General features: G+C 37.3%; 1 protein-coding gene across 2 annotated transcripts in view; it reads right to left on the reverse strand.

Annotated features, from left to right (window-relative positions):
- The window catches only part of ADGRA3 (adhesion G protein-coupled receptor A3), a 128,608-nt gene that overhangs the window by 55,801 nt on the left and 50,500 nt on the right, over positions 1 to 22,307 (reverse strand). Inside the window, exons 5-10 of one of the 2 annotated variants that reach the window (XM_052641894.1) lie at positions 16,207 to 16,278; positions 13,230 to 13,390; positions 11,365 to 11,578; positions 6,457 to 6,621; positions 3,712 to 3,913; positions 2,371 to 2,526 (exon numbers count right to left, since the gene is read on the reverse strand). In XM_052641894.1, the coding sequence (XP_052497854.1) occupies positions 2,371 to 2,526; positions 3,712 to 3,913; positions 6,457 to 6,621; positions 11,365 to 11,578; positions 13,230 to 13,390; positions 16,207 to 16,278 (970 nt within the window). Of the gene's footprint in view, positions 1 to 2,370; positions 2,527 to 3,711; positions 3,914 to 6,456; positions 6,622 to 11,364; positions 11,579 to 13,229; positions 13,391 to 16,206; positions 16,279 to 22,307 lie in introns of those variants that run through there. The other variant, XM_052641895.1, reaches the window with a different exon arrangement.

The raw sequence follows: 22,307 nt of genomic DNA on the forward strand, positions 1-22,307 counted from the left end.
AGGACACGACCGAGCGACTGAACTGCCACTGCTGTTGTGCATCTACAACATACAGTATTGCACATCAACTCAACTTCAATTAAAACAGAGAAATAAATGAAAATTCTCACACGTACAAAAAGGAATGCTAATTTCTTAACCCTATAAAAAGTATATCCTAGCTTTGCAATGATAAAAATAGTTTCACCTATATTTTCTCACTTGCATAAACTTTGCAAGTTAAACAGGGCAAACATCATGTCTCATTTTAAACATAAAGGGTTCATGGTTAATAACTCACAAACCAGGTCCACTTCCAGTCTTCAACAAGATGCTTCCCCCTAAGAACATGACAAAGCAACAAAAATTCAGACCATTCTTCCCACACAGCAGCAACACAATGAAACGTACACCTCAGGGCACCACACTGCTGCTCCCGAGCTGGGAGGAGTACACAAGTCCCTCACACCAGAACAGAGCTGCCAGGGGATAAACTTTGGTCTGTCACATGATGGCAGGAACTTTCCCTATGTACAAATTCCAAAAGCCATTCCAATTACTCTAGTGACCTGAAACATCCAGCCTCCATGAATGACTTCTAATCATGTGGGCACCTAACCTGTGATTATAATCAACAAGGGAGAGCAGTATTACCACAGAGCCAGGATTCACACGGCTCCTCCCAGCACCAGAAAAACTCATCATGGGAAGCGGGCTATGGCCCAAGGACAGAATCAAGCAAAGGAACAATTCGTTAGGAATCTAAAGTCTGAAGTTCAGATAACAACAGCGAAATGCCATGTCATCATTAGGTGGTCTGGTGTTCTGAATCCCATTTATAAACATGTCACTATTTTCTTTCCTTTATCAGCTATCCTACATCAAGTAAAGTATCTAATGTACTAGAGCTGCAATTTCAAAATTTATCACCAAAATGTCAGACATTAGTAGATACCACATGCAAAGAGTTCCCTTGGTTAAATTATGTGGAGAAACAAGGGATATTATTGGGTTGGCCAAAAAGTTCATTTGGGTTTATCCATACCACTGTGTGTAAAAAGCTGAATGAATTTTTTGGCCAAATCAATACCACCTTTTAGCACATTAATGAATGTGAGATGCCCCACATAAAGAAATATATTAAGACTTTGTTTAGTTCAGTGTTTTCCCCACAATACTTTTGAAATACCATTACAGAGCAAAGCTCTTCTAGAAAGTAAATGTGATACAGTAGAAAATTGCTGGATTAGACAGCTGAAGTTCTTGGGTTGTTTTCAGCCCTACATAATTTAGCTCTAAAACCTTAGAGAAATTATTTAATTTTCTTTAGGCTTCAGTGTATGACCTAATCTAGGTTTATTCTAGCTCAAAAATTCATTTTTATGTGATTCCATCACAAGAGAAACAGTTTATATAAAAGTTCTCACCTGGCTGGAAATAAAGTTTAAAAACATGTTAATCTGCAGCTAAAAACTTATTCAAAACATTATTTGCCGCTCACTCATTCTGAAAACAGTAGCTGTCAATGTCTTCCCCTAAAGGGTATCATGTGGACAGGAATATCATAGCTTGAACATGGCCCCTTTTCAAAGTCACTAAATTTTCATGCCTCGTGTATCTTAATCATTTGGAATTTTGTTTTAAAAGTGCTAAAATAGTCTTACATTTTCTCTAGGACATTCCCAAAGCAATTTAACACAAGATCTGGGGAACTAAAACTCTCATGAAGAAGGATGAACAAGTGGGAGTTTGCTGTATGACACAGGGAGCCCAAAGCCAGTGCTCTGTGACGAACTAGAAGGCTGGGGTGGGGAGGGGGTGGGAGGGGGTTTCAAGAGGGAGGGGACATATTTTCACATATGACTGATTCATGTTGATGTATGGCAGCAACTATCCCAATATTGTAATTACCCTCTAATTTAAAATTAAATTTAAAAAATTAATAGAAGAATAAAAAAGATTCTACTTTCTGAACATTGTAAATTGTTAAGCATACAAAGATTTCTTCAACCAACAAATTTAAGTGGTGACTGAAAAAAAACAAAGAAGAAAGATGAAAACACACCAGTGGGGAGAAGGGAAATCCCAGGCAGCCTGAGAGATGCAGCCCAACTCACACACACCATAGATGCAGAAAAAGCTGCTTTCTCACAGGCTGGTTCTGCCCTACCCTGGTACCTAATTTCCAAGAACTAACAATCCACCTCTACTCCTCCCAACAAGTCCCCATGACAGATGGAGCATAGGTTTCTCAATGACAATTCTGGAAATAAAAAGGTATATTTAGTTCAAATACAGCAAACATAAGTAGGCTTTAAAAATAGAGAGTCAGCTCTATCACACGACCATTTGCTGACATACTATATGCTACAAATCCAAACCAGAAAATACCTCTTTTGATTTTTCCTCTTTGGTAAATCTTCCAAATTTCTCTATCATTTCAGCCACAAATATAACATCCATCTTGTCTGAAAAGTTGGCTGCTTCCACAGTGTAAGCTAATAATTGTCGGGCTGTAGCCACAGCGTTGGTAAGATTGAGGGGCATCTGTATCAAGAAAGCAAAAAAGAAGCACTTAGCAAGTGAAGTGAAAGTTGCTCAGTCGTGTCCGACTCTGTGACACCATGGACTGTATAGTCCATGGAATTCTCCAGGCCAGAATATTGGAGTGGGTAACCTTTCCCTTCTCCAGGGGATCTTCCCAACCCAGGGATCGAACACAGGTCTCCCATATTGCAGCTTACCTTTGCATTTCAAAACATGGCAATTTCAAAACTCTCTATCACCGATTCACTATGACCTTCCTAAAATGCTTTTTCCAAAACTGAGAAGACAAATTTTATTGGAAACTAACTGAAGGAATTTTCTTTAACTTAGAATGAAATAAAACAATACATAAAAACACATCAGGGAGGAACTTCCCTAGTGGTCCAGTGGTTAAGACTGTGCTTCTAGTGCAGGGGATGTGGGTTTGAACATGCTACAGCACGGCCAAAAGATAAAAATAAACAAAGTTAAAAGTTTAAAAAGAAAAAGAAAAATCAGGGAAGCAGCCTGCACCATCTCTTCATTTCTATCTATCTAAATCCTATATACACTCAATTCTAATTGCCTAGTAACACCTTTCCCAAGTATTCCAGCCAGGAGGGATCAGTATCTCTCCTGGAACTCCTGCCACCTGGGAGTACGAACCACTTATTTAGCACATATCTATACTGCCATGCACGGCCTGTAATGTTTTACATTTGTTTATTATTAAACACAACTCAGCACCAACCATTACGAAGTGTTTATCAGGTGCAAAGAAGCATTAAAAAATGTGTAAAAGAAACCCCTGCCAGCTGCTTATAATCGGCTAAGGTTTTAAAAAAGACACAGAAGCAGAGATGAGGACAAGCACAACAAGGCATCTCTTGTGACAAAGGGATTATAAAAGGAACTGAAGAGGGGGCCTCCCCGGTACTCTTGAAGAATGGTTGGGATTCTGTTTGGGGATACAGATGCTAAGTTACTCAAGCAAAGACATAAAGCCAGGCCATGCCTGGAAAGGAAGGGTAATGCCAGAGAGGGCCTTGAATACTGGTTGAGAAGAACAGGTCTGATCCCGAAGACACAGTCCACGAAAGTATAGACACCAAATCCTTACGCTTCACCAGTATTTAAAAAACTGTATTTGGTGTGAGCACCACATCTTATTAGCAACCTCAGCAGATCTGAAGACTTTCCAGTTACCTGATTAAACATATAAAGAACTCTAGTGACATCATTCGCATACTGGCAGCGAGAATAATCATCATCCGCCCAAAAGCCACCTCGATCACATCTGCGCCAGGCCTTTCTCTCATCCTGTGCGTTCCCAGGGTAGATCCCACTGCCATGGGCGTTCCGAGTACACTGCAGGTACGCGGTGATGCCTGCCAGTGTTCTGGGCCACCTAGAGAGACGAAGACACAAGAGAACCTACCCTGACACAAGGAGCAGCAGGGGAAAGTCAAGGATCGGGACATGTCACACAGAATCAGAGGAAACTCAAGAGACAGAACTCCTTTAATAATAAAGACAAACACAAAAGAAGTTAAAATGAACTAAAACCATTGTAATAAATTTTAATGCCATAACAGAACATTTTCCTACAATATTCTAAATATAACCACGGAAATTGTACCTTATCAAGCAGAACAGAAAAATGGTGCACCAAACGGTCTTATGTTTCTTTAATTATTGTTACTGTATCGTTAGCTTATATAACCATTAGGTATATAAGGTCAGAATCTTTTCCAATACGAATAGAATTTGGCCTTTCACAGAAAGAGAGTTAGTATACTTGCAGAAAGGACTGCCATCCTTAAAGTGGCCTGCCTGCAATGCTGGCCCTTAGGTGGCACCCAGGAATTTGGGGCTTTTTGTGTTCACAGTTAACTGGTAAGAGTGATTCACTTTACCTAGACAGTCTGGGGAAGCCATATGGTCTGCGCTGAGCACCTGCTTTCATCCTGGGGGTCTAAAGTTTTGGAATGAGATAGACAGAGGTTGCCTTTATGAACATTTCCCAAAAGGAGTTTTGGATGCTGAGACTCCAGTGAACTTTCCTGGTCAAAAACACTACACAGAGGCTGCTGCCTTTTCAAGGCTGGAGGAGGGGTAGGCTCTGCATAAGCCTCCTGGGAGGCAGAGATAATCAAGAACTTACACACTGATCGCCCCAGAATCCATCTGCGTCTTCTCCCCTTATTATCCGGCTAGGTATATTACTACATCACTATACCTGAGCTGTGACCACAGCTGCGTGCTGAGTCCTGTGAGTCCTTTCAACAAACTTTTGCACTTGGGGGGTGGTCTTGAAAACATTCAATAACATATACAACCGAATTTATCTGAGTGAAGCCCAGATAAATTGCATAGGTACTGTGCAAGTGACTATACCAACCTGCTGGCATGAAATCAGCACTAACTGGCCTGGGAGAAATCTTTGTTATTTGAGCTCTATTTCTCCAAAACTGGGAATGAAAATAGTGTATTTAATAAAAGCTACAGATGACTTACAACATATGAACTTCTAAATTATAATATCAGCCACACCAAAATGTAATGCATTATCAAAAACTGTATAAATAGATCAAGCAATGCTAAACTAAATCTTACTAATGCAGTGGAAGTTCTAACTGTATTATATCTTAAGGAGTGTCAAAAGATAAATAATTCATTAATCAGTTAAACAGATTCTTCTATTTTTAAAAATGAAAACACTCCGAAACTATGAGCAAAGACAGATAATACACCATAAATAGAAAATATACTATGATTATTTAATAAAGGCATTGAATGTAACAAAATTAACAAATGGTATCTATTTCACTTCAAAGTATACTGTATAAATATTATAAGTTAACAGTTAATCCACATAAAAGACTTATCTGTTGGCAACAATAAATTATGATTTCCACACACTCATATCCAGAAAAATTTTAAATGGGGGAGAAGAAAGGAATGTCAAAAGGCATTTAATTTAATTTAAAAAAAAATCAATGAAGAACTAGCTGAGCTAAAGTTGTTACTGCTTCTTCACCTTGGACTTGGAAGAATAACAACAGAGGTTTTTTTTCTTATCCTTAAAAATCAGACTTATAGCCACAAGGCAGCAAAAATACCAATCACTTAACGGTGTAAATTAAACCGTGTATTCAAAAATCTCTATGCTGCTTTAAAGAGCTACATATTTCCCTTCATTTATATTAACTATAAACTGATTATTAAAATCCTGAACATAAAGCATTTTAGACAAATAATAAGTTTAAAGACAATGTTTTAAAGCAACTTTGAAGGTAAGGGGAGTCTAAAGTAAAAGTTGTTACCGCTCACAAATTCATTTAACTCAATCTGCTTATCCTAACATAATCCAACACTACTGGCTTCCCAGCTTTCAGGCCACCCAACAGCTTTCATTTCTCAAAGTGCCCTCGTTTAATTGCTAGAAGAACCACATAGGGGAGGGAAATTGGGTGTGTGTTTCTGCTAAGTACAATGTCTACCAACTGTCTGCAGATAAAACTGAATTAACACAACAAAACCTTCCAAAGGCCATCCAAAAAAAGCCCCTTAGAAACAGGAAATGCTGTTAACCTGTCTGAATTTCACACTATTTGAGTGGAATTTCCAAAATGTTTCCTAAGGTAGTGGTTCTTAACTACTACAACAAAACTACAAAATAAAAATAAACACTTCTGGCTCAACCTTCAGGGACTCATCAATCAACAGATCTGAGATAAAGTTCAGGCACCTGTTTTTACTTTTAGTTTCCATAAATGATTCTGAAATCACCATTCTAAAGGGTAGTCCTTAGAAATATAAGGATATATATGTGAATATATTTCTCAAATTCTTACTGAAGACAGGAGACCAATTACATACATCTACGCCTTTGAGAATAGAAAGAACTGAGGCAAATCAGCCCCTTTCCGCACTCTCCAAGTCACTGACCTGAAATCTCCTTTATTGTTCACCACCCTCTCAGGAGGACAGTACTGCGCAGAGCTTTCTAAGACCACAATATCCACGGTTCTTGTATTGTTCCCACGTTTGGTCTGGACGTGGCAGCCCCAATTTCCAGTCGATCCAGCCTGAATATTAGAAATGGTTAGGGCACTGCATGAAGAAAGAGTTTAAAGAGAGAAAATCTGGTTAGGCAAGAAGGGAGACAACATGTGCTTCGATCATGCATTTAGCAAACATGACTGTCGCTGGAGGCTAAGCGCTTGCTAGATAAAAATGAATTAAAAAAATGATCCCTCCATTTAAGCACTTCAGCAGCAAGTCAAGAGGTGTAATGTAAGAATGAATGGAGGGCAGTGGCACTGAGACTCTAGGAAAAGGCAGGGCAGGCCATGCCACGGAGGGAGACCAAGCTCCAGAACAGAAACACCACGGCCCTGCCTTCAGCAAAACTAACGGAGACGCTGTGGGTTTTCCATTTTGTATCTAAGTTCATTCATATCTTTTTCTTTAGATTTCACATATAGGGATAAAAACAGAAACAGACCCACAGACATAGAAAACAAACTTATGGTTCTCAAAGGGAAAGGAGGGAAGAGGGCTAAATTGAGTTTGGGATGAACATATACATGCTACTACTATACATGAAACAGGTAACCAACCTAGTGTATAGCACAGGGAACTCAATATTTTGCAATAACCTATAAGGGAAAAGAATCTGGAAAATGTATATATACACACAGGTATACATATGAATGAATATATGTATGAATCATCTTGTATACCTGAAACTAACACAACGTTGTAAATCAACTACACTGCAATAAAAAAAAAAAAGAGAAAAAAAAAATCAAAAGCCTAACAATTAAAAAAACTAACAGAGAAGTTACCAGGTTACAATTTGGGAATTCTACGGAAAATATTCAGATTCTATGGAAAATATTCAAGCATGAAGGAGACTAATATAAAGTGCGTAATTAATATTTTAAATGAAATATCTTATGGAAAAGGGGGGAAAACCTATTAAGTCTCTAAAAAGATTTAATAAATTACCAATTAAGGCTTTTAAAAAAGTAGCTTTTCATTTAGAAGTATACTTCATCTTCTAATAACAGCTATATTTCTTAACAGCTGTCAAAAAATTCAACTTTCAAGATGACATCATAATTCTCTAATGTAAAACCTATTAATTAAAGAGCAAATGGCAGAATCTTCAATTAACCTTTATTCCCCCCACATGATCTACTATACTTTGCTTTTATGTAGATACAGATAAATCATTAGACATAAAGCATGTATCATTTTAATTAACTCACTAAAGAATGTCTTGAAGTTAATACCCATTTTTGTAGCTTCCTGAATCATTAACGGCTACACAACAACAAATGCTCTAATAAAGACTTTGAGGGACTATGATTCTGAACCAAAGAAAATGTTTATCATCTTTACAAAGTCGAACAAATTAACTTACTAAAATAAATATACTCAAGGTAAAATGACACGGAAGAGTTTGACATTAAATTTAAATAACCAAAACTTTGCCAACTAGAATTCTACTTTATATGACTCTACTGAACCAGGAGGAAGTATATAAAAATTTGGGGCAATAAAAAGCATTCTCAAATCCAGAAGTCCCCATATTTTCTCTCAGTTCATGGTACCTTCACTGACTAGATAACTTTCACAGTGCCCCTAGCCTAAAAGAAACACTTACGGTGGTTGCAATGACTACAAAAAATCCTAAAACTGTGTATATATGTCCTAATACCTTAGAGCCATTTGAAAAAAAAAATCAATTTAAAATAAATATTTCATTCTTACATAACCACAGCTGCTTCCTAATGGGTTGTGCACGCTTACTGGGCACTCCAAAATTAATCAGATACAGATCAGACAAACAATGATATCTCTATTTCTTATTCCAAAATGATTTTTATACAGTACTTGCATTGTACCATAGTTATTGTCAAAATACCAGTATCTAAGATATGACACAAACAAAAGGGAGGCAGCATGATGTAATGTCAACACCGTAACTGCCCAGAGCTGGTAGCTGTGAGATGTCCAGAAGTGTCCAGTATCACCATGCTCAAACACTCAGAATACCCCACAGCACCTCTGTCCATTCACTATAGCATCCCAGAGCACACTCTCTGGGGAAAATGATCCTAACGTTTTTTAAAGATAACTTTCAGCAATACCTTCAACGTCTAAAACCAATTATCAGAATAAATTTTTCAAGAATCCTCAACATAATACATTAGGAGATTTAAGAAGAAGGGGGTAGCTTCAATTGCAATGTCCAGGAAAAATACAAACTCCAGTTCTTATTAATGAAGGCTCAATGACATGCAAAGACCAATAAAGAATCAAGAGGTCTATCAGGTTAACCAATCCAATAACCACATATTTCCTTCTCCTACAATTTTCTATTATTCTGGAGCTAACTCCAGGTAAAGGACGTCCCAGTCTTCATGCGAAAGACTTTCACTTTGGTAAGTATTCCTACCAACAAAAAACCATTATGCAAAGTTGCTATCCTTTGAATTAATTTTTTTTAATGCTAAAGGAATTTAGATTAAGTTAAACATGACTTACAGAAATGAATTTATAAAGTAAATCTGGTTACTTGTTACAAAATTTAAGAACCCTAAATTGAAGCTCTTGGAACTATATTCAATATCCTGTGATGAACCATTAATGGAAAAGAATCTGAAAAAGTGTGTGAGGTGCTTGGCTGTATAGCAGAAATTAACACAGCACTATAAATTAACTAAACTTCAGTAAAATTTTAAAAAATAAAGCTTTTATTCAGACAAGAGTTCTATTACATTTTTACAGCTTTACTGTTGTACTGTATGTCCATTATTGTCTACTCAGACAATAAACTCCTTCAAGTATACAATTTGGTAACTTCAGATATATGCATACACTTGTGAAATTATCACCACAGTGAAAACAAGGTAACAGACTCTTCCCACTGGGACTTCAGACACTAATGCAAAGAACAGACACAACTTTCCTAACAGTCTTAACCCCTAGCAAGCGAACTCTGCTTCTGGTAATAGCAGAGTGACAGAAAGTGTGAGTTGCTCAATGTCCGACTCTGCGACCCCATGGACTGTCCGTGGAATTCTCCAGGCAAGAATACTGGAGTGGATTGCCATTCCTTCCTTGGCTCCTATCAAACCGCACTCCCTGCATTTAACAGCTATATGCTGTAGACAAACTACAGCAGGACAACTATCTGAACATGTGGTGAGTGATCCAAAGCCAGCAGAAGCCAACGAGGAACTGACTTTAGGAAGAAGAGACTGGCCCTGGGGAGTAACCGGGAAATTTTTTAAATGACTTTTGCCCAAGGGCAGGCATTATTCAAAAAGAAACTCAAAATCTGAGTGGCTGAAAAATCAAAGACAGAGGTGAAAGGAGCCTGGCTAGAAGCCCAAACTTGTGCATATATAATTCACCCAGTTCTTTAACTGATCCCTGACCTACATGCGGACACGGCAAACACCAAGCAGATTTCAGTGGTTGCCTACTACACAAAAGCCAGATCCAGGAGTTTTAGCTTAACCAAAAGTGAATTGCTAAATGAAACAAAACCAGCTGTCTTTGAGAAGAATACAAAAGAATCCAGAGTCAGGGGTCAGCAAACATTTTCTTTGAAGGCCACACAGTAAATACTTTAGGTTTTGCTGGCCGAGAAGCAGTACTATTCTGGAGGTTATCTGTATAACCATTTGAAAAGTAACCATTTAAAACTATAAAAAAAATTCATAGGCCGGATTTGTCCCATAAGCCGTACCTTGTCAGCTTCTCCACAGCAAATCATTCACAGTATCTAGGATGCAATCCCATATTACCAAACATATAAATAATACTTTTTAAAGTAGAAAATATAAACCTTATTCATAAAAAATAAGCAGGGTGATGACCCCCATATAACCCAGACACTAAAATAAGAGGCAAGGATATAAGGGTTTCTGCTATAAAAGTTCAAAGACATAAATGAAAATATGCCTCTAAGGAAATCACAGAAGAGAAAGAGAAATTATGAAATAGAATATTCAAACCTCAAAATTCCCAGACCTGTGTCTGAACTCAGAGAACTATGAGTTTCTTGGTAGTTTTTTCATGGTACTTTTGTAATACTACATAAAGTGCCTCAGTAGAAAGTTATAGCTCTATCCTTAAATATTCAAGTTGAGGTCTAGCTTCATAAAATTGATAAAAAGAGAAGAGAGAAACATAGAAAAGGCTTGGAGAGATACTCAGAAACAGAGGCAGAGAGCAGGAAAGACAAAATTCAATGCCTACAGATTACCGTATCACCAAAATAAAATACAATGAGTGATAACATATTTATTTTTATCCTGTTTTTTGTACTTTAACTTCATTCGAACTAACTATTGCAGCACTTGCACCAAACATGAGGTTAACAGGTGGTATACTGTTTTATACTAACAGGATGAAAAAAGGCAGTATCATAAAATGCAACATTAATCTTAAGACAGTGAAAATTAGGTGATTCCTAAAAATGAAATTCTGAGCTTATTAATAGCAGCAGGAAATAGTTTGGTAAAGCAGGAAATTAAGTTTGGTAAAAAAAAAAAAAAAGTTTACATTTTTTCCTCTTGAAACTTTAAACGAAAAGTCTCCAACTTTTAAAGTATTTCCCTTCTATCTTATGCTTTTTTTACCCTCAAAACTAGATGGAAAAGATAAAGAAAAGATCACTTTCGAAGATAAATAACAATCAGAAAAAGAAATGTCAGACATTTGCTTTTTAAATGCAAGAAGGTAAAATACTAATTTAAACGCCAACTAAACAGTATAATTTCTGAGATGATAAATAAAATCTACAGAGACAATTCCTCATCTAAAAGAGTTTACCTTGCAATCAATGAGCAGTTGTGAACCATGTTCTTTTCAACAAAGATACCTTGGGATTCATCAGTCTCGACTATTCGCCCATCCTGATACCATAACACTTGCATGTCTTGATCGATATATGAAGCCATGCACTGGAAAGGAAGGCTGTCTCCTTCAAACACAACTTGACGATGAGACGGAGTCATGTAGAAAGACGGTAATTCAAGGGGAGGATCTAGAGACAGCAGCATAAAGACTCAGTAAACAAAGACTACATTCACACTACAGAGCTTAAAATTATGGAAGTTCTAATTGACAAATTCCTCAGTAATCAGCATTCTAGTTTTACCATCAACAAAGATGTTGCTGAATTAAGAGGATCCCAGATGAAAACACCGTTAAATAAAATTAAAATTAAACCATTTCATGTCACTTTTACAAAGCTGATATATTTCTTTCCAATAAGAAAAATAAAAGAAGGAAATTTTAGACTACATATGCAAAAATGTACACAAATATCATGGCTCATTAAAAACCTTTAAGATATTCAGAATCTAACACAATAATTCTACTTTTAGTAGCAAGCTATCCTAAATAGCTGACACGTAAAGACGTACGTAAGGAAATTAATCTTGTTAATATTTATGGAGTGAGAAATTAACAACCTAAATATGCAGTAGTAAGGAAATTATTGTGGCTATATCCCTATAATGTAAAAGTAAAAGTTATGGCTATATATCTATAAATGAATTGGTATGCATCTTTTATATCAGTATGATGAGGAAACAAGTTTGCATCATTTAGGAAGTTTAAAAATGATACAAAATAACACTAGAGTATGGTATTTTGGATAAAACATTATAAAAAGGTAGAAAATTGATATGTATACCAAGATATCTTTGATGTTAGCTACCTATGAGTGATAAGAATGTAAGTATGGGTTTTAGGTTTTTTTTTCCTTCTTTCAGTTTTTTCATTCTTTCCCCCCTAGCTTTATGGAGGTATAATTAACAAAATTAGAAGACATTTAAAGTGTACACCAAAAAAAAAATAAAACAAAGTGTACACCAAGGTGATTTCTTATGTGTACACATTATTTCTTTTCATAAATCTTTAATCCAATGAGCACACTTCACACGTGAAACAATAATAATGATGAAAATAAAAGGAAAAAACTGATAGGGTTGTTTATTTCCAAGCACAGAGACTAAAGAAGAACCTCTCTCTATCATTTTAAGGACTGTTTCTTGTTTTTTCTGTGTTTTGTTTTTCATTAAACAGATGGTAAATGTATTATTTCCCTCAAGTCTTCAGGTATTCTGGAAAACCATGATTTTCAACAGCTTTATGCTATTTCATTGAATGGACTGTCATAAGTAAGCCAATGCCCTATTTTTCAGAATTTAAGATATGTTCATATATAAAATCTAGCTGATGATTTCTCAAGAATTAAGCCCTACATGCAGAATTAGCTATATCAAGTTGTACCAATTCTTTAAGAACACTGATACATACTGCCAAGCCACCCTTCAAAAAGGCTGTATCAATTCATACCCTATCAATAAAATGCATGATTGCATCCTGAGATTTTAGTACTATCAACAAATTACTGACTTGCTATAAGAAAATGTGAAGATCTATACTATTTATTGAAATTGAATTTCATTAAGAAAGCTGTTCAGAACCTAAGAACTTTAAATGCCAATTGAAAAAAACATTTTTTAATCCAACTGACTTAACTGTTGACAAAAACTAAATACTATCAAATTCATGAAGAGTGATGGCTACAGTCGGTTCCAACGTATAAAAAGAATCCTGAAGTTTGTCAGGAAACACATGGCAGCAAGTAAAACACAGTTAACCCTTTCTCAGTTGCTCTTCCTTACCGCATGTCAACAACTCCTGCTTCACACCTGTGACTGGCTGGGCTTGAAGAGACTTGGGATAAGCACACCGTGTGTCCCGAACTGTGATGTTTCTTTCCTTTACCCAGCGATGCATCCACAATATGTTACAATCACACAGCAGATACTCAGTCTGAAATTCTCTGTAGCACACAAAATGCAATTTAGACAGTATGGTAAACGAATTAAATTGTGCTTCTGCTTTACACTGGCTTAGTCTTTGCGTGGCAAGCACACAGCCGCTCAGTCTCACCTAGGGCACATCAGCTGGTTATGGTTTCCTTCCCAGTGAGCCAGTGAGATGATGTCGAATGTCTGACCCCAAAACCCCTTCCCACCTGATCCTGGACTGACTCTGCTTTCAATCAAAGACGGTACGTGAACAAACTTGATTCATCACCTATGAAACACACTTCTGAAGCCCAGGGTACTGGAACATCACATCCGCATTTCTCTTGTCTATCAAACTTCTACGGGTATGTCATCAAGTCCGTGGCACTATTGCTGGAAACTGACGCTTTCCCCATTTCTCCCAGCATCACTGCCATGTTCTTGGCTTAAATGTCTGCAAACCCTGTTAATTCTGACAGCATAAAGCAACATATGACTGCTTCGCATGGTTATATTCTGTTTGTCTGACTAGGATGACTAACTTCTAATTCCTACGAACCACTTTCTGGTGAGCTTACAGCATTATCTTTTATAAACACTGACAATCTTGCTCAATTTTTGCATGAAAATACCTCCTACATTCCTGCTATCTAGGGTTTCAAAAGTCAGATCATTTTTGCACTCTTTATTTTCCTAAACTTCACAGAAATGGCTGACATAAGCCCACTAAAAGGAGGTGTTTTCACTAAAAAGCAGTTTTCTGGGTAAGAATGTTAATAGTACCAAAAAGACCAGATAAGAGTTTGATGCAGGGTGTAGGAGCCACAACTCTTAGTTATGGCATGTGGGATCTAGTTCCCTGACCAGGGACTGAATCCAGGCCCCCTGCAATGGGAACACAGACTCTTAGCCACTGGACCACCAGGGAAGTCCCAGAGCCATGGGTGACACTTGGTGGAAGAGTTTTCCAGGCAAAGGGCCCCACAAATGCAAAGGCCCTGAGGCAGAAGCATGCCTGCCTGGCATCTTGGAGGATTACAGTGGAAGAGGGGGACTTGACTGGACTTGAGATCAGGGAAGAGTCAGGGAACGAGATGATCCAAAGCCTGTTCACTACGGCAAGTTAGTGGCTTTTACTTTGATCTAAAAAATGATTGCAGGTTTTTAAGCATATGAAAATATTACCTGTCAAAAAAAATTATTTTATAATTATGAGATAATTATTATTATCTGTCTCAGAGAAAGAGAAATATCACGACATCCCTTATTGTGAAATCTAAAAAGAAATGATACAAATGAACTTACTCTCAAAACACAAAGAGACTCACAGACTTAAAAAACAGAACTCATGGTTGCTGGGGGGAAGGAATAGTTAAGGACTCTGGGAAGGTTATGTACACACTGCTATACTTTAAATGGATAATCAACAGAGACCTATTGTATAGCATATGGAACTCTGTTCAATGTCATGTGCCAGCCTGGATGGGAGGGGAGTTTGGGGAGAATGGATGCGTGCATCTGTATGCCTGAGTCCCTTCACTGTTCACCTGAAACTATCACAACATTGTTAATCAGCTATACCTCAATTAAAAAATACTTTGGGTATTAAAAATAAAATTAATATTAAATTTAAAAAAAAGAAAAAAAAAGTTTGATGTAGGGATTCTAGAAGTACATACATATGTCTGCCATGATGGTGAGGAGCCCCCTTGAGCACCTAACCCATTGGCTTTATTCCAATGAAAGCTGCTAAATGAAACTGAAATGATAAATTTATAAAACTAAAGATGAAGAGGAGGGCAGGGAAAGGAAAAAGAAAGGGGAGGGGGAGAGGGGAAAGGTAAGAAGTGAGCATACATCAAACAGGCATCTGGCAGAGAAGACATCTTTCACTGGAAAAAGAGACTCAAGTCTGTATGTCACATGCAATAAAAATTTGAAAAACCATTGTATTTAACTGTAATTCCAATAGGAATCAGTAAAAGTTATGCTTTGAGACACATTAAAGTCTACTGAAAATACAGTAAGCTTCGAAAGTAACTCCTAGACAATCTAATCTCTCACTTAACAGAACAGGTTTGGGGTGTAAAAAAAAAAAAACTCAGCCAATTTTAAAGCTACAGAGAACTGTGTAAATATGACCATACACTGACTTCCTAAAGCAGACATTCTATGTAAGCATGCCTAAAAATATCAGTAATCAGCTGTGAATTCAGTTTGGGAATGGAGTCACAGGATAAAATTAATCTCTAAAGCATAAAATGAAGTGAAGTGTTAGTCGCTCAGTTGTGTCTGACTCCTTGTGACCCCGTGGACTGAGACTCTCCAGGCTCTTCTGTCCATGGGATTCTCCAGGCAAAAATACTGGAGCACGTTGCCATTTCCTTCTCCAGAAGATCTTCCCAACCCAGGGATCAAACCCAGGTCTCCTGCATTGCAGGCAGAGTCTTTACCGTGTAAGTCACCAGGAAAGCTCTCAAAGCACAACATAAGTCCTAACTATAAACGCTTCATAAGAAGGGAGGCTTATTTTATACTTTGGAGATTTAATTAGGTAAACAAAATATTTTCTAATTTGGAAACACAAAGAAAAAAATTACCAACCTATTTAAATATAAATTAGAGAGATAAGAGTACTCTAAGAAGAAAATGGTTGCTCTAGCCTGACACACATTATTAAGGTTTATGGTATGTTTTTCAATGTGAATGCAAACTCTCAAGTGAGATTCTAATTATTGCAAAATCACAAGATTTTCCCATGAAGTCTCTTAAGCCATATAATAGCTGTTTTTAATTTTCAGACACCAAGACACATTTACAAAAACAGGAAGAAAAAATTCTTACTTACAAAGATCGTAATGAGCCAAGATAATCAAAAGTTCCTTGAGATAATGAAGAAAACAAGTTCCCTGAAAGGTTTCTGGAAAAAAAGGAAGTAACTTCACTGTAAGAAAGGCGAACAATTATATATTATTTTATATTTCCTAAAACATCCTATCATTAAATACTGTTACTAAGAAGTTATGAAAGTTGTTTTAAATCTCATAGAAAGAAGTATCTAGTAAATATTTTCTCCAAAGTTGAAGAAGAAAATTAACCTTATATAAAGCAATAAATAAAATTACTTAAAATTACTGCTAGATAAGGATTTTTCTGTTAAATAACATGTAGAACCTGCAAGTTACACTCCTGAACCTGATTTTTAATTGCAACTAAAACTGCTCTTCAGGAGTTCACTCAGTTTCATTTAAGGAAACAAAAATTTAAAAACAAAGGAAAGGATGGTACGAATAAGCAGCAGCAGCTGACAGTCACCTACTAAAATATACTGGAAGAGTGAAATGGGTCCAGGGTTTAATCAAAGATTTGGGATAGAATTCAGTGTTGCCCTTGGGCAGATTATTTACCTCTCTGGTTTCCCCTTGTATCCGTGGCTTTAATAAATATATAAACACTTGCAGAGTTTGCTATAAATGGTAGAACACCTTATGCTACTATATGAGTAGTTTGTACAGATCATTTTTTTGTGATTTCTTCCATGCTCGACTTTCATAAGCTCCAGGACAGAAAGGACTTGTGTGTCTTATTTACTTGGGTACCTCTGGCAGCCAGTAAGAAGCCAGGGTATACAGAAGGTGCTCAATTGCAGTGGCTGGCTTTCAGAATATAGACCTCAGCTTTAGGAACTGCTACCAAGGGCTCCAGGAAAATGGCAGGATGACCCAACCATCACATGATCTGTTCAGTGCCTGTCATTGTATCAAGAATGCTATAGTTTGGACCTAGAATTCTCACGGAAGAAGTCCTGAGACCCGCAGGGAGGCCTGCCTCGCCTCCGGAGGCTGAATTAAATCCTTTAAGCATGGAAAAAAGTGACAACTGGGTAGAAGGATTCCCCAGTGGGGAGAGGGAAGAGACTTGAAGGGGGCAGAGGTGAGCTGTTTCCATGACACCTGCAATGACGTATTTCTGGACGGAAAGACTTAACATTGCACAAACACCAATCCCTCAAAAGCAATCTATAGTGGACTTCAGTAAAAACATTATTTTACATATATCTTAGGATTTTTTTTTTTAATAGAAAAGAGGCTGGGTAAAATAATTTTGATCTTCATGAAAGAATTGCCAAGGAACTTAAAAAATAAAAAGAATACTTTCACATTAAAAGAATCATGAAAGCAATGCCTTTTTCTTTTTTGGCCTATCAGAGTGAACACCAAATGTGGATTTTGAAAAGGGTATTACGGCTGACGGAATGCAACTCGAAACATTTTAAGTAACCTGGATGTAATTAAAATGAACAACTGTACTTTTATCAAGGTATCCTATGTGAAATCATAAGATTACTAGGGTTTACTGTAAATAATGTAGGTGGGAAGATAAGAGATGTGACGTGGAACTAAAACAAGATAGGTTATGAGTTGCTAAGTGTTGAAACTGACTGATGGGTACATGGAGATTCCTTGTACAATTATTTGTAATTTTTAGACATTTGAAAGAGTGTAGTAGTTGGAAATAAAAATATATATTACAAGTATAGGATTTAAGTATAAACAAAATGATTATATCTTACAGGAACCATTAGATTCTAATTGCTAGGAAGCTTTATGGTAATTATTAGGTACTATTAATTTGTTTTTCCTTGGAAGTCACTGAGGAAGGAATCACATTGGAGAAAGACATGCCATCCTCCCAGTAAATCCCAACACAAAGCAATTTTTCCTCCAGTGCTGGAACAAACTGCTATTTGATTGGCTAGACACCAAGTGAAGTAACTGGCTGATGACCATAAAAATTCACACATACCTTAATACATTAAAGTGAGAGTGATGTCGCTCAGTCGTGTCCGACTCTGCAACCCCGTGAACTGTAGCCCACCAGGCTCCTCTGTCCATGGGATTTTCCAGGCAAGAGTATTGGAGTGGGTTGCCATTTCCTTCTCCAAGGGATCTTCCCAACCCAGGGATCGAACCTGGGTCTCCTACATTGCAGATAGACGCTTTACCTTCTGAGCCACCAGGGAAGCCCTTAATACATTAAAAGCACATTCCAACTCTGAGATGCTTATACCAAAAAAAGCATCATGGGACTTAGAATGACAGTGTTCACAGCAAAGTCACTCTCTCGTGTCCAAATACAGCTCACTGAATGGAGTGACAGGTGAATTATCCACCCACTCCCACTCATGCTGTTTCTTACTCTCTCACTTAATATTTATTTACTTACCTTTTGTTAAATAGTTATTTGCATTCCTGTAAGTTAAATGGGTACGATACAGCATCTGTGTATGTACAGGCATGTTTACCAGGGCAGACTTGTTAAAGGAAGAGGTAATGAATCAAATGGTACCTCCTTTAACTCAGGAATAATTGACTAAATCATACTGTTCTTTTACCTCACAGCTCAGACAGTAAAGCATCCACCTGCAGTGTGGGAGACCTGGGTTCAATCTCTGAGTTGGGAAGACCCCCCAGAGGAGGCCATGGGAATCCACTCCAGTATTCTTGCCTAGAGAATCCCCATGGACAGAGGAGCCTGGAGGGCTACAGTCCATGGGGTCGCAAAGAGTCGGACACAACTGCGCGACTAAGCACAGCATACTGTTCTATACTTGTGGAATATTCTGTTGTTAGCTAGTCAGAAGCATGAACAAAAACGTCCTCCTGAAAAGATAATAGTATTCTCCTAAAAAGATAACAGTACCTTGGTAAAAAAATTTTTAAGTAAGTTGTCAAGTAGAACACACTTTTTAAAGATTTTTTTTTTTAATGTAGATCATTTTTAAAGTCTTTACTGAATTTGTTGCAATACTGCTTCTATTTTATGTTTGGGGTTTTGGTCACAAGGCATGTGGGATCTTAGCTTCCCAACCAGGGATCAAACACTTTCCCCCTAAACTGGAAGGTGAAGTCTTAACCACTGGATCACCAGGGAAGTCCAGAGTAAAGCACATTTTTAAAGCCCTGTGTGGATGCCTATATATTTGCAGGGGCAATAGAAAAATCTGAGAATATATACACTGGACAGTATATGCTATCTCAGAAGGGTGTGTCTGAAGAGACGAAGGGGAAATTCAACTCTTCCTGCATATCTTTCTATATGGTTTTATTACTTAACAACATCAATAATTTTTAAATTGTAGAAAGGAAGTTCTTATAAATATAACTCAATTGACAAAAAGATATTAAAGGTATAATTTTTAGGGGAAAAACACAGGTTTTAAATTGATCAAAATCCATAAAGAAAATTAAAAGGAAAGTTTTAATTTTTTTAGATCTCCTAACAACTACTCTGTAACCTAACTTCGTAAGTGAAGGACAGAGACTTCACTGGAGTCCATTATTAGTTCCATCTTTTTTCTGCCAGTCATTCCTAGGGTTAGAGTGGGGACCTCTGGGAGAATGGCTTCACTTCCCAGAACTTCTCCATCAATAAAGGCAGAGATCAATACACAGATTCAATCAATTTACCTACCACACCCAAGTCCACTGAACACTCTGACGTATGTCATTTTTCAATTTTTACACTAAATCACCAATGAGAAGTCTGGGTGGGAATGCTACAGGCCTTCTGCCAAGGTTTCCAGGCTCCCTGGCTAAGAGGCCAAGTGAGTCTAAGGGTCCAAAGTTCCAGGGTAACCCAGGGAATTAAGCTGAAGAGGTAACAGAGGAAAGAGCTAGAACAGTAAGTAATCTACTCTAAACTGATTTCTTTCTCACATTTACTCTATTGGGTGGGAAATATTAGTAATAGAGAGCTTCTCTGACTCTTAACCTAAAAATGTACTACATGTCCCTTAACTAATCACTCTCTTTTCCACCTGCTAGAATGAAAATGCTATTCTCCATATCTGAAATACCAAATGCTATCAGCCTTTACAAGCAACATACAACCTGGCTTAGAGAGCCCAGAAAGCTGTGCAGCCCACACAGAACATCCAAAGCTTCCTGATCCAATGCTCGAGAACTATGTCAACCCAAATGATCACAAGCAACTCCACTGCAATGCATTCCTGAATGTTAAGAAGCTACCACAACTGCTAATTTTTCCTATGTGCTTATGTTTATGTGTTTAGTACTGATAATTTTTCTTCAGTCCAGTTCAGTTGCTCAGTCGTATCCAACTCTTTGCAACCCATGGACTGTAGCCCGCCGGGGTCCTCTGTCCATGGACTTTTCCAGGCAAGAATACTGGAGTGGGTTGCCATTTTCTTCTTCATGGGATCTTCCCGACTCAGGGATTGAACCCATGTCTCCTGGGTCTCCTGCATTGCAGGCAGATTCTTTACCCAAACAGTCATGTGGGAAGCCTTAATTTTTCTTAGACCACTATTTAAAGGATATGTCAGATATAGTTCTATATGTGCCATACTGTTGCATTTAAGAGGGTTATGATCTACTATTACATGGGCTACAAAATTATCTCAATCAATCACAAAGTAGGAAACTTGGTAGTGTTATTTCTATGTTTTAATGGTTCACCCGGATATATGTCCATTATGTTCTATCTCCTGTAAATTCTCACAACAGGTATCAGAGAATTGGTAAAAATGTAAGAGACAATCCAGGCTTTAAAATTTGAAACAATATTAGATTTTAAGGCAGGAGGCAAAACAAAAAAGTAAGTGTATAGTAACCTGCCTTAATGTAAGCACTGTCTAAAACAACACTTTTGCCCAAAGAACTTTTGCTGTTGGGTCAAAAATCCCTAGATCAAAGCTATAAATCCATCTGGAACTAAAGTCAAGAAAATGGTAAACTTCAGACTCCCTCTTTCACTATTTGATTCATAACTACTCAAAAACATAACAAATTTTTCTCCATAAATGCCTCAGGTTGCCAATTCTTACACTTTCCTCAAAACCAAAAATTAAAAACTATCAAGATAATAAAGGCACTGAAACAAAACTGTTTGTAATCCAGTTAAAAAAAAGAAAACCATAATAGATTTAACTGATTTCTAGCAATGAGTAAAGCTGTATACCAAATCAATCTTTTATTTAAAAACATATTCTTGGACCATCTATCTTTCCCCCAGAGCTAAAGGACACACTGAAAAATACGAATTTGCTGACTGAGAAGCAGAAGTACTTTGTTCTGTTCTGACAAGTGAGACCCGTTGCTTACTGTAGAGATGAAATAATCTCAGTACTTAAGCCCATATGGCTTTTTCAAAGTTAACTTGAACAAAACAGATGAAACATCCTAAAAAGCTACAAAGAGAAAGAGTCAAGCATAGGCGATCTCAGAACTAGAACTTCTACCTCAAAATCCTGCCTTGCATGCTGCACCCTATTTCTAGATTGCTCTTCTCTAAATCATGATTTATGCCATTTCCCCACATCAATGTCTTCCAGCGGCCTCCTAGGACTGAATCAGTTCTAAGCTTCAGTCTGCCTTTCATACACTCTTGTATAAAGCTCTATTACAGGTAACTGTCCTTACTTCTAGTTACTCTCAGATTCTTTAACAATAAAACTAAAATATATTTGATGGTATATACAAAGTTCTCCATTTATATTAGAAATAAATTATAAGAGGTATAGATAATTCAAATGCTAATCCATCCTTATAATAACTTCGAGGTACTATGAATCCTACTGTACAGATGAAAAACAGAAAAGCTCAAGAGGTCACCTATAACCACAAGGTCAGACAGGTGACTTCAACGGTCAATCTATGCATAAGACTATTAGCCTTCACCTTGACAAACTGGCCTTGCTCTGATTGCTACCTCCCTGTATCATTTGCTTGACTTCTTTTCCCTTCTAAGGATCTGGACCATTAGCTCAAGATTCACCTCTTCAAAGAAATTTTCCCAAACCATCAGAGCTTTTGATCATGTGTCTCAATATGGACCCATTCTCTAGGGCATATACTACATCGCAGGTGTGCAAGTACGTGTGGAGCAGTGGATGTAATGCAGCATTATATTCTGATGACATTATAT

Source organism: Budorcas taxicolor, chromosome 6 (genome assembly GCF_023091745.1).
Source record: "Budorcas taxicolor isolate Tak-1 chromosome 6, Takin1.1, whole genome shotgun sequence".
Lineage (NCBI taxonomy): Eukaryota > Metazoa > Chordata > Mammalia > Artiodactyla > Bovidae > Budorcas > Budorcas taxicolor.